Genomic DNA, 17,774 nt, shown 5'->3' with positions numbered 1-17,774 from the left:
TTTTTCATGTAAATGTTCTATGCAAATTCTCCAACTAAACGGGAGGAACTGCTTAAAAAAGCGCACCATGGAAGTTGTTATGAAAAGTGCTCTGCAAATGTTAAACGTTTTGGATATTGTTTCACAACCCAACCCTCCTTTGCAATAGTCCTGCCGTGCCTCCCACTTCAAACAAAAAAACATTTATTTACTACTTTGGAATGCTCATTCCCACTAAAATACAAGAAGAACACTCACTTTTGTCTGCCACGTTAAAAATGATGAAAAAGTTCAAAGGGTGTGATTGCTTCTGCATTACAAGCGTTTTGAGCAGCAATCAGGATTGACTTGGCTCCTGTCAGTCTCCTCACTTGCTCATTTCTACTTCAAAAGCTGGTTACTCACGTACCAAATTTTCATGTCAGAGAAGATTAGGAGGGAGAACGTGACTTATGCTTGTGAGAAGACTAATATAAGCCCAAAGACATTAAGATGCTGGCAGCAGCCTTTAGAAATGAGCAAAAGACTATAATTACTGTTTCAGAGAGAGAGAGCTATCTAAAAATACACTGGTGGGTAAGTAAAAGGGGTGCTAGGAGGACAGGCGCTCACATTGCATCATTGATTGTAAATGAAATCAGTGTATTCAAATGTTGTCCTGACATTTAAAAAAAAAATTGCAGGACAACAGACCATGGAAAAGCTGGCAATGAGAGTTAAAATAAATGTAAGTGGAGTGAGTGAAGGTATTAGGGGTGGCTCAGTGGAACGCAGTGAGATTCAGGTCAATGAATAAATCTTTATGTTGTGTCTGCTGACCTGCAGGTCGAGTTTTGTAAGCCTATTAGAAAAAAATACAGGGTTGCAGTTTATAAATAACTTAAGAAAATCTCACGTACAGGACTAAGCTTTCATTACCAGACCACATTTCACCTTCCTTACCCTACTTTCCATCACTTTCTCATTATACATGATTCTGCATTTTAATCACACCATGTGTGCTGCAGGTGCACTGCATGCCTCAGGCTAAGACAATAGCAATTTCTGAGTGACCTATAATGCTGCATGGATTTAAGAGGTGATTCGAGACTGAAATGAAACGCTGGAAAATTAAGAAGGGGAATAAAAACAACAAGTGAAGTGTAAATAAAAACACTATCTGTTCCAGCCGTTCCGCAGAGCACAAATTCACCTCTCATTATCGCTGTTGAGAGACATGGCTGTTGCCAAATAAATTTCCAACCGCTTTCGCCGTTTAGGGGCCGCATCAAAGAAAAGTAAAACTGTGTGCTTATGAGCATCTACCCAGGAGAAAACAAAAAGCTAACTATGTAAAACAAGGACAGAGAGGGAAGCAGAGAGATGAAAACAGGGAGAAAAGTGTTGTTGAGACAAAATGACTGGGTTCAAAAAGTGTGATTAAGAGGAGTTATTTGGAGGATTGAATTTCAAACAGAAACCAAACAAAACAGGGGAAAAGGAAACAAAACAAAAACCTTCTAAAAATAAATTAAAGGCCAAAAATAAAAGCTATTCATAAGCAGAGAGCTGTTAGCCGCAGTTAACCACAATGAGCATACTGTGTTCTGAAATGATTTCGTCTGATCTTACCTTGATAATGTGCACTGAAACCTCGGTAACGGTGGTTGCTATCGGTCACAAAATGCAGTCGTAGCCAGTTCTTGTTGCTAACGATTGGAGAGGGGACGTTACTTCCCGACAACCTGAGGAAGACCAAAAGAATTTACTTATAAAATGAAACACACACACATTCTTACACAGGTAGGCAATAATTTTTAATCTCATCAGTTGTTTAATATCATTAAAAGACTCTAGGATACTTTAAGTTACAGAGTAACTTAACAAGACTAGCAAGAAGAATAGTTGTCACCCATAACAAAAGAAACAATAAATGGCAAACAATAAGAACTAAATACCAATTTAGAACTACAAAGGCAGAGCAATACACCAACCAATAATTTGAAGACACATTAAACATAAAACTGAAGTCACGCATCCATCCCAGCAATATTTGTTTTGCCATCAATTGTCAACGCAAAAACTGGCTTAGTTTATGCTTCAGTCAGTATTTTTCAAACCACCTGAAGCATCAAGGAAGGTAAAAGTAAGTTTTCTTCCTTTCTGTCTTTGCTCTCTATGTATATCTTTATGTAGGCACTTCTCCCTGTTACACTGTATTATTCATGTTTACGGCACTTCTTTCATTTTCCGCAAGGACGTTATTACTCAGAGCACAATGTATGAATATTCAATTTGCTCCGATATTAAAATGGGAGTAAAACCATAAATCTACACAAAGCTCATGAATGTGACATTTAAATATTTAACAATGTGCTCAGAAAGCACTTAACAACCGTAAGCTACAATATGAAGGTATAATCAGTAGCTGAAGGAAAGTTTAGTCTGAAAAGGTAGGCATTCAGTACCTTCAGAACTAGGTGGGGGAAAAAAAGAAACTTCTTTTGAAGTGCACCAACCGCAATGGCATTAGTCTCATGTATGAATGTTCATAAAGTATAAAATAAGACCATGGCACCTTTCCAACTACTTGTATGGATAATTAAAGTCTACAATGAAGCAAAGCTATTACTTTAGCGAAAACATGAGCAGAGAAGCTATCTGGTGTCTCATGAATCGTTCCCATGTGAACCATTTGTAATGCGTTATTAAACCATCCATCTATGCTGATGGCTTCTGTCTAACTGTTAAGTGCTCTACAAAGATATCTGCTATAAAAGCATGTCTTGTAAACCCAAAGGTATAGATTATTTTCAGAACTGCTGTATTTTTTAGGTGTTGTTGGTGTTCAATGAATTGATTCTAATGTAATGCGCAGAGTGGGAGGTTACAATGTTTATTTTCAAGCATCTGACTGGAAGATAATGTAGAAAAGTTGGAATTTTTTTGTGAAAATCTCAGCATAACGCATTACTATAACTGTAATATTTGGGAACAAGGAGAACATTTATTTCAAACATGCTGCCCCATGAAATCAGCTATAAATTCATATATACTGTATTTTTCGGACGATAAGTCGCTACTTTTTTCCTACGCTTTGAACCATGCAGCTCATAGCCCGGTGCGGCTTTTCTGTGGATTTTTCTTCAACCACCAGGGGGCTCTTTAGCAGGAAGTGAAGCATTGGAAGTCAAAATTGGAATTCAAAGAAGAAAGTGCTAATTTTTATTTAGAACAAGCACATGCTAGTTCTAGGCACAACAGAGAAATTTCTTCAAACTAATATGATGCAGCTTTTAAGTTGAGGGCTATCGATCTGACAGTACAGGAAGGAAACAGACCCGCTGCACGTAAGCTCGGTGTGAACAAAACCATAATTCAGCATTGCAGACAGAGGGCTGCGCCTTAATAAATCTAGCAGATTTATAAGAACGCTGTTCTCTGCTGCAGGAAACCGAGAGCGGCGGAGATACCAGCGGCTTATAGCCCGGTGCGTTTCCAGTTTTTTTGTTTGTTTTTTTTTTTTTTTATTGTAGGTGCGGCTTATAGTATGGTGCGCTCTATAGTTCGGAAAATACGGTAGCTAATTTATAGCTGTATATATAATTTATAGCCCATTTCACATAAGAGTAAAAAAAAAAAAAAAACTGCCCAGTCAAAAGAGAAAATATGTCACATAGATTTAAGAAAATAGGTACAAGCCTCCTATTGGATAATTACTGCAAAGGTGACTATCGTTCATCTGGGGACACGTTATTTTACCCCACCTGAATCAATGAGTAGTTTCTCATTATTAACAGCCCCGTCAAAAGTCACTCCCCATGGTCACTTGTGTTTTTGCATGCGTCAACAATAGAAAACAGCTAAAGAGTTTGCAGAAGCTACTAAAATGGGTGAAGAATTGTCAGATGTATCATTAAAGACAGGAGGGAAAATGGAGAGCCATCAAGGAAGAAGAAACAATCCTGAATGATCGTCATCGACAAATACTTAAACATCTGCTGAAATCAAATATTACAAAACCAACAGTAGAACTCAGAGTTTAACAGTGAAATTCTGAGTATTTCCACACACACAACTTTAATGTAACTTTGGGACTGAACAGCTGTATAGCCATTAGAAAACTACTAATCAGTGAGACTAACCAGGAAAAACGGCTCTAATTCGCAAGAAAGCCTGAAGATTGGACTCTGGAGGAATAGAAGATGGTCATTTGATCTGATGAGTCTAGAAGTACCCTGTTCCAGAGTGATAGGCACATCATCAGGGTAAGAAGAGAGGCAAATGAAGTGATGCACACTGGCTACAAGCCGTAGGGAGCAGTACTATGATCTGGGTTCGATCATTAACAAATGAGGGCAAACATTGATGTCATCTGACTACCAAAATGTACTGAATGATCAGGATATTCCATCAATGGATTTTCTCCTCCATGATGCCACAGGGACACTCAAAGAAGACAATGCCAGGAATTAAAGGGCTGAAATTGTAAAAAAGACATCATTTCTACACACAGATTGATCAAAGTCTGAACCTAAACCCTATTGAGAATCTTTGGGATGTGATACAGAGGCCGGACTCTCTCATAATCAACACAATATCTTGGGAAAAATTCATGGAACACCAGCTAGAAAAAAAAAACAAAAAACTTGTGACATTACAGAAGCTTTCCAAAACAAGATATAATTAAAAGTAAAGGAAGCTTAACACAATATTACCGAGTGACCTTTATGTTGGTGGCAAAATTTTTATTGTTTTCATTCAACCAAGAAGTATGTTTCTGAACAAAAAACAAAGTTGATTCTTGTTCTGAAATATCAAACTTCAGAAAAGAAAATCAAGTGCCAAACTCCTGGAACTTAGTGGCAGTATTAAAATAACAACAAAAAAAACATCCACTGTTTGAAGAACTGTTGAATTAAACAATTACAACCGTTTTGAAAAGAAAAATCTTTTCTCAGAGCTGTGGGAGAGCAAACAGATTTTTTCAGTTTTTGCAGAGTGGGTACTCACTTTGAAAATTAATCACAAAACCAAAAATGTATATCTGAAAATAAACAAAGCAGCAATGACTGTGCAACTTTTTAATGACAATATATTTAAGTACTGGTTCTGTGTCTGTTTCTTTGAAAAGTTCAATGGGAAACGCTTTCTAGGACCTAATGATGCTTTAAAGGTTAAACATAAGTCTGCACTACTGTCTAATGTACTTTTTGCTGTTTTTAAATGTGCTTGCTACCTCCCACATTTCATTCAGGGCTGCAATTATTGACGATAGAATGGATTAAAGCAAAATACTAAGATTGAGAGAGTCAGTTTTCTGTATGTGTATATCTTGAGGAGAGGAAGAGCCAGTGGAGAATTGCCAGAAGGAGCAAGAGAACATCACTGATTAAATACACTACTAAAAGAGTATCTCTTCCTCTCTTCATTTCTGTGTCTACCACCTTGCCAGGCATCCATCCTGTACAGCAAAAATACAAGGGAAAAGGAGGAAGCAAATAAAGAGGCATGGGCTGAAAAGGGGGTAGGAGTAGGTATAGATCAATGAAGCTTAGACAGTGAGATACAGAAGGAGAAAGCCGTGTGAGGTTAGGAGGAGAGGGAAAACCAGGCAAACGATGACAGAGGTACATTACTTTGTCTGCTGGCTATTTAATTATTCATGTCAGTACCCAAGAACTGTAAAACAGAATCACACAAAACAAAAGGTGGCAGCTGATCTCAGCGTGGGTAATTTATAAATAGGAGATTAGGAAACATATTTAAGTTTAAATATTAATTTTCTACCACACCAAACACTTGACAATAAATATTATATAACATTAGCATTAGGAGCTGTGAACTTTTTGTGTTTGTTTTTCTTTCCCTGTGCTCCAAATTATCTTGAATTCATGACTGTTCACACAGAGGCATTTCTCCGCAGGGACTTAAAATGCAAACCATAAGATTACAGTAGTGTTTATGCTTTACATTGTTCAGCAAGAGGGTAGTGAAAGGGTATGGTGCTTTAATCCAGTCCAATGTATGTGCATGAGCTATATTGTTTACCTAGCTTAGCTTGTAAAACCTTATTGGCACTGCAATTCATTTTGACCTGGCTTCCAATGTATGCCGTTTTTGATAGATGTCCATAAATTAAAACATTTTAAGCAATCATATACTCAGCTGCACTCAGGCAGCAGAAGCCCTTTCTCATTAAATAATGCTGGCAAACTTTATTAAAATGACCAATACAAAACCTTAAAATGGTGCATAAAATGCATTCCACTGCTCCTTACAATACAATGATCAAGATTTAATCAAGACTACAGTCCTGGTGAGCTATTTTGTTATGTGATGGTATAAAGAGAAAAATCTCCATCGACTCCATGTGCTGATGCTAATTGGCATGCATCAGCACCCTTTTTCCCTGGGACAGGGAGGAGTTAAACTGGTAAAAGGGGCTGGGGCTGCTGCTGACTGATTCATCTGCTGTTAAGTGTGGCAAAAGGTTCAGGTTGCAAGTTAAATATTTAAAAACCTTGCTAACATTTCCCTTCACTGATTTAATGCTGGTGAAATGGAGGCTAAAGCCGGTCTGTGGCTAAGCTAGCTAAGTTAATAATGACAGAGTTTACTCACCTCTCTGGGGGAAAAAAACTGGATTGCAAACTGACTCTTTCTCTTGTTTTTCTACTTTTTTCTGTTTTTTAAAGCCTGATTTAGTTATTTAAGCAGCATGCTTATTTTTTATCGCTGTCGTTCTGTCCACTGCCAAGTACACTGAAGCAGGAACAAACCACTCCATGCAGATATATAGGGGTGTTGTGTAAATACTGTATACTATATTTGCTTTTTGGTCTGGGAGTATTATCATTTAACTTTTACTGCCAAGAACAGATAAAAATAATGATATTAATTATTTTACTGACAGTGCCCTTAATTTTTTTAAATGTCATTAACATTGCTTTCTCCTTTGTTGGTGCCCATGTCGCATCCCTGCTGATGAGGTACTACTTTTGACATTCTCCTTACCTTTTGATGAGGTGATCTGTAAGGAGGTGATTAAGTTTTTTGGATGTAGTTTCGTAAATTTCCAAGAAAGTACAGAGTTGCAAAAAAAGTGGTCGATAAAAATAAAATAATCAAAATTTATGTAGATGCAAAATGTATGTATTTTCACGTACTACTAGCTAATTACCAATTAGTATCTCTTGAAACCAAGGCAAAATTACCAGATTAAGCTGGTTAGAATACACTTCAACTTTTCCCTGAGTATCTAAAATAAACAGTAAATGGCCTGTACTTAAATAGTATTTTATAAAAGACCTCAAAACATCACAGTACACACAGTCACTCACCCATTCATACACATGTTCACACATAAGCTACTCGATTGTAGCTGGTGCAGTTTGACAGAGGCCAGACTGGCATGCATCGTTGATACTGGGTCCTCTGACCACCACCAGCAGCAGGCGAGTCTAGTGAAGTGTTTTGCCCAAAGACACAACGGCAAAGTGGGAATTCAAACCGGCAACCCACTAATTACAGGACTAGTGTTTACCACCATCACTACCGTCACTAAAACAAATAACATTCAGTGACTGAAATTTTGGTAAAAGTTCAAGTTTTTCAGCGTTTACCATCATGTTGATAACCATATTAGATGTTTTTACATTGATACTTAAGTGTCTAATGATCTGTTGGAGGAATTTTGATCTTTGTAACCTCTTGATAGGTAAAATATTGACAAATTAGTCTTGGAAATATGACAAATAATTATGTTTCAAGATCATTTGATCAATGCCTCTGAAATATCTTATTCTTATTCCAATTGTTAATATAAACTTTGGGTATTCATAAACATTCTAAGTGTGTATAACCCTTTTCATTATACAGCAGGGAAATGCCTCTTAGACAGTCTGTCTTAATAGCCTTATCTGTTTAAGACAGGTGGGGACTGCCATACACATACACAAGCAAACTCACTTTGTGCGATAAGGAGAAACAGGAGAAAATGCATTTCAACATGAGTCCACGCACACACTGCAGGCCAGAATTGTAGATTCGTCATCATCAGCATAGAGAGACAAAAAAGTTCCACCATTTTTGTGTCCGTCTGCCCAATGCATATATATTGTGCATTTATGCAATAGTGTAATAGCGTGTGTGCGTGTTTGTTTTAGCATTTCTCACCTCGTAAGGCCCATTTTTCCAACAAACACAGGCCCTATCTCTGCTTGTGAGCCCCAAAACCTGGGCCCCATAAGAAGAGTGCAGTTGTTTGGGAAAGAGTTCCTTTTAGGACTAAGGTGTGAATTGAGAACAGGTTTAGTGTAGGGTTAGGCATGTACTGGCAACGATTAGGTTTAAAGTAAGAGTCAGGGTTAGGCTGTAGAAAGGAATGAAAAAAGAACGGAAGTCAATGCAAAGTCCTTGTGAAGGTATATAGACATACTGCGTGTGCGTGCGTGTGGATGTGTCCGGGCTTGCGTAAGCATGCCTGCTGTGTCACTCTCCATCAATCTCAAGTGGGCAGGGAGTAATCAGTGTTCACAACAGGACCATGCTCTGTCCCTCCCTCCCCTCTCTGTTATCTCATCTAAAATTTTCTCCTCCTCCCGGCTCGCCTCCTCACCGGTTTGTCAGCGTGAATGATCCAGGTGTTTTAAAAGTGAGCTGTTCATAATAAAGCATAAAATAAAGCAGAAGTAGGTGACGAAGGATTAACTCCTGACCCCCAAAACAGTAATAACTTTGAACTAAGATTATAGAAATTTGTTGATGTCCAATTTTTTGCCATTTACAGGGCTGGACAATATTATTTAAATAACATTCCTCATACAGTTATAATGATAACATATCCCGTCATTCATTACCTGAAACAATCTTAAGGCAGTTTTGGACCCTAAATATTCCTGATCATGATGGAAGATTTCAATAACACAGCTGGGTTTCTCTTAATTGAGAGATTTCAATTTAAATAATGAGTTAAAAGGCTCATTATTTCTAAGGCTCTATGTTTTATGCTTTCAGTGCTGGGTTTACATTTCAAAATATAAAACAGTTGTGCAACTTAATGTAACCAGTATAATAATTAGGCTCATTTTGATCATTTGAAAGTTCTACTTTTCAAGAAACATTTGTGTTTGTATAACTGACTCAAAAAGACTGAAACATTTTAGGTTACATTTTTTGTCACTTTTGTTCTTATCACAGAAAACACTGATTTTATTCCATCCACCTATCTATGCTACAACTAATTAACAGAAAAAAATAATATTAAAAATTCTGTACTAAATAATTATTTTCAAATTAAAGATTGGAATTTCCCAAAGTTTTCACTGTGAGGTAATATCCCTGAAATTGAACAAGATGAAATATTTTAAAGCTTTTTACACTCCTCTAGTTAGGATGCTAGTTATTTTAGAAGGTGCTATATCTTTGCTTTATAAATTGATTTTACTTTTTCAAAGTCTATGGCCCAACTAATGTACTGTGTACATCAAGTCTTTCAAATTATTTAGAATTTGCTTATAGTAACATGGTTTTAACTAATATTTCAGATTTTCACTTTTTGACCTTAAAACATTTAAAATAAGAGGAACATTGTTCTGGAAATTGGGGACAATATAGAAAAGACCTTAGCTCTTAGGGAATCTCCTCACTGGTTCTTATGTGGTTTTCACACGTCAAACTGTTTGAAAACTGTATCAAAATGTGACATATGATTACTTTATCCCTTGAGGGTAGAAGCTGCTTGATGTGTGAATAATTTATGGAGTTAAGGGACTTAACATTAATTCCCCAGAATATTGCCATGTACTTGGCTGAAAATAAGAGAAATTGCACTCAAGACCCAATGAAAAACATCTGAATCTCATTAGACAGCTCAGGACTAATTTTGTATTGGTGAAGCACTTTAATGTAAAATAAATAAATAAATAAATAAATAAATAAATAAATAAATAAATAAATAAATAAATAAATAAATAGTATCCATCCAGCCATCCATTTTCTAACACCCTTGTTCCTAGTTGGGTCGGGGGCAGCTGGTCTCTATCTCCAGCTAACGTTCCGGGCTAGACATGGGTTCACCCTGGACAGGTCGCCAGTCTGTTGCAGGGCAATACAGAAAGAGACAGGACAAACAACCATGCACACACACACACTCACCAATTAACCTAACAGTCATGTTTTTGGACTGTGGGAGGATGCCGGAGTACCCAGAGAGAACCCACGCATGCACAGGGAGAACCTGCAAACTGTGCAGAAAGAACCCCGGGCCGGGAATCAAACCTAGGAGCTTCTTCCTGCAAGGCAACAGTGCTACCAACTGCGCCACTGTGATGCAGCCCAAAAAAATAAATACGTAAATAATAAAAGAGCTCAAATATCTTGTTGCCATTTTGATACTATCATCACTAAAAATAATAATAACAAGACTAAAATACATATATAAACTAAAATAAGTTGAAATGTTACTTCACTGATTCAACTGCATTAAGATTTTGACTTCAGGCGCAATTAAAAACAGCAACGTATGTATGACGGTGAAACTAATTGGCTGTGGCTTAAGCTGGCTGCACATCACGCTTCATCAGTCTTCCCCTTCTGGCCAGGTCCCTCTGGTTTGACTTAGCAACTCATGGAAAAGGTTACTTTTGGTGGGAATGGGAAATATCAGTTTTACTGCTGACTTACAGGTGACCTGTGAAAAAAACCCTCCCTGTAGTGATGACCTGAGTTTACTGTAATTAATGTTAACCAAGATAAATTACCAACCAATCAAAAAAAACAACAATAACTTAAGTGAATCTTACATTCATGATCCAATTAAGATTTTACGTACAAAAATATTTTACAGACTTTTTTTTTTATATGCCAACACAAAGAAATGCATAACTGTGATAAAAAACTAAAAGGATATAAGAATATGTAAAAATGTAGAAACTGTGCCCTCCCTTTATATTTGGCCTACTAATACTCTAATACTCAAAAATAAAATACAAGGAATTGTCTTCATTTGTCACTTAATTGGCAAACAACAATCTTTGGTGGATGCACAAACTGCAGCATTTGTGAGGAAATGACCTAGTTTGAGTTTTTCCATTTTCCTTATCTTCTGCTGATGAGTATAACCTGACTTTGTTTGCATAAACTCTAATCTAATTATCACACACTAATCTAATTACAGACTTTACTTTGATTCTAAGAGTAATTTCATTAAGCTGTTTACATGCCTGGCAGATAGATTTATCTTAATATGCTCATCTTAATACAATATCACATCCTGAGTTGACTGAATTAATCAAGTTTTGTTTATTGTTTGTCTCAAGTCAAAAACTACATGTGAAATGTTCTTATACAACCAAAAAGACAGTTCTGCTTTAAACTGTTTCCTGCAGGTTTTACAGAAAGAATCCAGTTATGACCAGATTTAAGATGGTGGTGCCAGTTACTGAAAAAAACAGTTGCTCTAAAAATTAACACTTACATTTACTGGACAATCTGGTCGCAGAAGAAAAAAAATCAGATGGACAGATTAAGTCAGCGTATGGTGTTTACATTTCCAATCAACTTCCTTGTGTAGCTAATTTTTTCAACTCTTCATGTTGTAACTATCTGAACAAACTTTTGTGACCTCGAAGAAACAAACTGAGTTGTCTTCTCCGCTTGGCTTTTGTGGACTTGGTACATGATCACATTTTTAGTTTCATGTGCAGATGGCAACTGTCAGTTTCCCAGTGACTGTCTGTCCTTCTGTGTTTTTCTCAACTCCTCTCAGTGTCCCCATCTCTTTGTGTCTACAACCTCTTTGCTCCCCCATGAGTCTCCTTGATGGCTTTTTCTTCCTGCATCTCTCTTTCCACTCGTCTTGTCCTGTCAGCTCTCATCTCCCCCACCCCTTGTCCCCGATTCTGCACCTCTGCTTTCCTTTCCACCTTGCCTTTCACCTTCTTACCTTTTGTCTTGTCCTCTTCTCTCCTGGCTCATGTTGTCACCCCAATTGCCCTTTTCTGCTCCTCTTTCTGCCCATCCCTTTCTTGTCTGCTGCATTGTTGTCTCTGCATCTTGAACAATCTTCTGAGTAAGCTGAGATTTTCTTCCTAAAACAATGTGATACCCCTTTCACTATGCTCTAATTGTGTCCCTTCTTTCTTTTTTGATACTCTGAAATGAGGTGCTTTCAGGAAAGAGTTTTACAATTTTTCCCAAACTCTGTCAAAGGTAAGTTATCACTGTGATACATTTATCAACACATGCCTGGACAATAGCCTTACAGATCAAAATGAGACTTTGAGCAAGCCAAAATTAGATTTAAAAATTGACACCCTTGGAGAAACAATTTAAAGGTCACCACTTTAACATGGAATCCCAATGTTGCAAATAGATTCAGACAAAACAGCCCACATTATGAACTTGTTTACAAGCTCTCTACCAGAATCATTTCGCTTGTGAACATGGCTGGTAACGGTTTCCGTATAGAGTCCACCGTGTCTCCGAAACTGGTGGTAGATGTGATTTACAGAGCTTCATTTAGAGTACATAAATTCAATCCCAATAAAGACAACTGTAAGAAATCGCCTGTGACACAACATGCAGTTCAACTTATTTGCTGGGATTCTTACAGACAATAATACAATGAAAGCAGAAGTATTCAATTACACAAACCCTAACCCAGAGTCGTAAAGTCTCTAAGCAAATTTGAATTCTTTGCATCACTTCAGATTTACAAATGCTCATGTGTTTCCAAGAAAGTGTTTCGGATTTTTTTTTTCAAAGTTATTTGATACTTTTGAGAGACCCACAAGTCATTATGTTCTTGCTACAAGATGTCTGTTCAACATGTTATGATCCATTTCTAAAGTCACGCAGTTCTACATAAAACGCAAGACAGGACCATTCACACACTGCCTATATTTTCTCATTTTATTACATACTTCCTCATTTAGGTTTTCCAATGACTAGAGTAATTTGGATGTATCTACAAGTTGCATGTAATGTATGGTTACATAAGGCTTTAATATTTCATGAACAGTAACAATGCCATGTTCGATCCCCACCGGCTCAATTTGTTGGTGTTTCACCAGTTTTTAGATGCACTGTGAAATTTTACTTTGACCCACGTTCTGCTTACATTACGCTTTTCTTCAGGCTTGACTAATGTTTTCAAGGCATTTCTATCCTCATTAAACATTCAATGAATAAATATTTCAACAGGCATATTTGCTGTCTTCCGAGTCTTGCATTTCGCTAACACATCAGAACTCATCTGACTCCTATTCACATAGAAATACAAGTGCAGAGATGGGGGATACCCATTTATGGCAAAGAATTTATTAATAAAGTTTGGACTAGTTTAACATTTAGTACTACTAAATATGTATTTAGTAGTACACTTAGTAGGGCCTATGAGACATTATAGTTGTCTCATAGGTCTTTCAAATATATGACTAATCAATTGTATATGACAACATCTTCATGCACAATTTGACTCAAAAGTCAGGATCCTGACTTGCTCTAAAACTTAGTGTGTTTTGGCTATATCGGAAGTAATCTGGTTATCTTGTGAGCAAGAAAAACAGCAAAGTTGTGCATTTCTCTCCAAGGTCACTGCTCCATTTCCGATTCGGGATGGTGCCGCTATCCCAGCATCCTTTCTGCCAGCAGCATTGATTAGCACTCGGCAAGTATAACATCACTCTCTCACACACAAACAAATGCACGCGCACCCACACACATGTGCACACACTCTTTGTCTCATAAAGCCAGTTCTGACGCTGTCTCTCAAAAGAATGCTAGTGGTCGACCAGATCACAAGCCACAAACGTACTGTTTTATGATGTTTTGGACAATAGCAGAAAGAATAGCATGAAGCAGAGCCAAGCAAAACAAAAGACATATTTCTGGACAAGAGACAATGACAAATTTTTGATTGATGATTCAGGAGGTATTGGGTTTACTTCAGTGGAGCTAACCTGGACTTGTTCCAGTCACACAATACTTTATGGTTTCCCTTCATTACATTAAACAATATAGGCAGCTTGGTCATTATTGTTAGAAGGAATTGGGATTGAGACTGATAATTTCAGTTAAGACTGCGCTTTAAAAACCCTTTTGTAGAAGTGACATTTATTGGATTTTATCCTTTTTAAACCTTTATTTAAAAGATTTAAAATTCAAAACAATAGTGGTCAACAAATGCAGCATGGAAAAAAACAGGGCTTCTTGAGAGATAGGAGAAATGGTAGGGTAATTTTTTTTTAAAGTACACATGGAGTTAAACACAAATTGATTCAAATCAATTTGTATTTTCAATGTTATCAACATGTTCGAAGTAAAATAGTACCTTTTTGGTATGGTTCAGAAAAAGTTCTAACTTGAATCTGACATATAATCTTTGAAGGATGAAGGATTAAAGATTAGGTTGACAGCAAGAACGTCTTCCATTTAAGAGTTGGATCTCTTCACAAAAGATGAATCATCAGTGGGGTCATGAAATAGCTTTTATGCAATTATAAGAAGCATTTTATTGGTTTAAGTTCAGTAAAGGCTTTTACATTAATTATTGAGAAGGGTATAGATAACTCCGACATTCCAATTTTATTAAAATGCAAATAAAAATCCCTTTTACATTATCTTATTATAATTTGGAAGATGCATGTTCCATTTCTATTAAAAATACATATATTAAATCTGCCAGAGGTATGAATAAGTTTGGGTGGAACTGTTTCAACAATTACATTTACAAAAACATTTACAGTTTATCAAAGTGTCAGGCAGCCAAAAAGGAAACAATGGTTTAACATTTCTTTAAAAATGTGTTTGTCCTCAACAAGTTACATATGACAAGATTGTTTACAAATAGGGCTGTTTTTTCAGGCCTTTCAGTGTCTTGCTGCAGCGAACAGAAAGACTACGAAGTCTTATGCTGAATTTGTCTAAGGCACAGTCAACATAATTAAGTTCCCAGAAATACTGCACACAGAGGATAAAGAGTGTAAAAGTTGAAGCAGACGGGGGAACTCCCAAGGGCAATTTTGTAAAATACAACAAACCAGTTCATTTTGAGGTGAATTTGTAATGATGGTCAGCTAACAGAGGGATTTTGGGAACAACAGTTTAGCTACAAGACCGACAGCTGGCCTATGGAGGACATCAACCTTTTGAGTTGAGCCATTGCATGCTGTTCTGTAAATGACATCAACATATCAAAAAATGGGTAGTGTAGTCAGTTAAAAAAAAGAATAGCAGAGGAAGTGAAAGGAAATGCATTTAAGGAGGATGCCAGTTTCACCTTAGACTTAGTAAAAGACAGTGTTGTTTAGAATCAGTTAATCTTAAATCAACTGATTTAAGATTATTGACAAAGTATCTCTGGACAGACTGAAGGGATAGATAATTTTGTCATCAACTGAATGGTGCATAATGAATCCATCATACTACTCACTTCACTAGTGTAGGTACAGAAAAGGAGGATCAAACTCTGCGGAACACCTTGAGAGAGAGGAAGGAAGTGAAAAATTGCTTTTTGTGAGATGTTTGGAGAACCAAGAAAGAGATTTACAAGCAATCCCACCCACAAACACATGCACACACTCTTTGTCTTATAAAGCCAGTCCGATGCCATCTCTCAAAAGAATCCTAGTGGCCGACCAGATCACAACCCCACAAACTGTCAAGTGGATATCAATGTCAAACTTTTGGCAAAATTGGCACAAGGCAACCGAAGCTGAAGTGGTGTTATTTAAGACATTTAAGTACAGCTGTAGCCAGTTCTGAATTCTTCCTGAACACTGGATGAAATGGTTCGGGCTTTTAACCCTCTCGTGTGGCAATTGTCACAGTCGGGCAACGGGTAAGCAGGGGGTTTGTCCCATCAGACTCATAAAAGCACACACAGGGTCGGTCAACCCTGCCTGACCGAGCACAGCGTAAAAAACTTGTGGGGTCTCAGTGACCCTATTTCTTACGACTGTGGGAGGGTTATATAATCTGTTTGGTTTTCATTCCAAGTCCCTGCAGTCTCTAGACAGGCATGACTAGGAAAAGAATAGAAACAGTTCAGGATTACTGGTGGTAAAATGAGAGGAGTTCAAATGATAAGTGATGGTATCTGCAAGATGTGAAACAGCTCTTACTAATACTGAAATTAGATCTGAGGTTATATGCTACATTTATTTAATTCTAAATGCGACGATCAGATTTCAGTAAAAAAAAAAAAAATACAAACAAAAAAAAAACATATCAATTACTCAAGTTAAAGGTTTATGTTTCAGTTTCTCCCATCCAAGAGAACAGAGATGAGTATCAAACAAAACTACTACTTTCCCCCTGGAGAAATTAGCTATTTGCTCGCATATTAGCGAGATTTTAGACCTTAATTATCTTGCAAAGGTTGTGCCTAATTCAGATGCGTTGTTAGCAAAGGCCAAACGGTATGCAATTCAAAGCTTTGGAAAATCCTTTCAATTCTAAAACCCTGTCCCAACAATTAGCAGTCACTGGACTCCTCAAAGCACTTGCCTATAAATAACCATAATTTATGTCTACGAAGCAGAAAGGAGCCTTAAAGATGACAGCAAAGCATTTCCAGATAGATCTTTGTTCAGTTGTCATTGCTCTAAATGACATATACTTGTAAGAAAAGAGGTCAAAATAAAGAGAACAAGAACAAGAACATATTTCAATAAAGATGCTCAAAAGATTGCTGGAAAGAGAAATCAAAGTGTTTCCCTGAGTGAGAAAAAGACTTTCAAGAAGATTAAGCAGGTTCTGGTGTGTAGCAGCATTGTTCAAATGTGCAAATGCATAAATGTGACCTTAATGTTAGAGTTAGCAGATAAAAACAACCTGACCATCTAAATAACACTGAAGCATTTTGGGAAAAAGTTCTTAGGACTCATCATATTAAAATAATTTTTGTGGAAACAATAAAAAGTATTTGGAAAAGATAACAATTTTGTGGTAAAACATGCTTAACATGGGTAGAAAATCTTTGTAATTTTGGAAACCAGTCATTTCATAGCAAAATTAGTTACAGGTGCAGAGATGATAGCTTGGACAAACGACTAAGGATCCTGAGCAAAACCAAATATTTACAAAACACTGCCTAAATATACAGAAATGTACATGCTTTCCATAAGCATAAGTTCTCACAGTCAGATAATCTAATAATAAAATCAAACCAAAAGAGAATAGTTCATGATCTGCTTCAAGCAGCTGCTATAGCTGTGGGCTTGACCATTATCAAATGCTGAAATACAAAATAAGATTAAAAACGATGAAACATCTTTAGAATGACTCTTCTATTTATTGTGAAAATATGTATTTTTCTAGATAACAGAATCAGAGCATCATCAGGCAAAAATTAGCTGTCTTCTTTTCTGTCTTTCTTACAGTAATCTGACTTGATGAATCCTTCTCAAAACTTGGCATATCTAATTTCCTTTAGAGCTTAATCTTAAAACAAACAGAAGACTAGAAAACGACAGCACTTTATACAGCCTTGTCCACTCTAACAATTTTTTGCCAAGTTGTCATGCTGGTGCACCCAAGAACACCAAGTAGCATGTTACTTTCAGTGGCAATGTAGAAAAACTTGTGTTGTAGGAAAGGGGAAAAGTTACAGACAGACGGATGGACGAAACAAAGACTAAAAGTACAACTGAGGTGAAGGGAGATATTTTTCTTTAAAGATGTTCTGCTTGGTTTCAGTGACAACTGACTGTGAAACAACAAAACATAAAAGGTGTGCGTTTGGGTGTGCACGTGTATAAGTGTGTCTGGTGTTGGAAATAATTCTAGCACTTAACAAATAGGGACATAGT

At 36.9% G+C, this 17,774-nt stretch overlaps 1 protein-coding gene across 1 annotated transcript in view; it reads right to left on the bottom strand.

Annotated features, from left to right (window-relative positions):
- LOC122844081 (CUB and sushi domain-containing protein 3-like) overlaps nt 1-17,774 on the bottom strand; it is a 475,440-nt gene that overhangs the window by 189,802 nt on the left and 267,864 nt on the right. The window contains exon 9 of the mRNA XM_044139260.1: nt 1,591-1,703. Coding sequence (XP_043995195.1) covers nt 1,591-1,703 — 113 coding nt within the window. The remainder of the gene's footprint in view (nt 1-1,590; nt 1,704-17,774) is intronic.

Source organism: Gambusia affinis, linkage group LG14, assembly GCF_019740435.1.
Source record: "Gambusia affinis linkage group LG14, SWU_Gaff_1.0, whole genome shotgun sequence".
NCBI classification, from domain to species: Eukaryota; Metazoa; Chordata; class Actinopteri; order Cyprinodontiformes; family Poeciliidae; genus Gambusia; species Gambusia affinis.
This window is presented reverse-complemented; position numbering and strand designations above follow the sequence as displayed.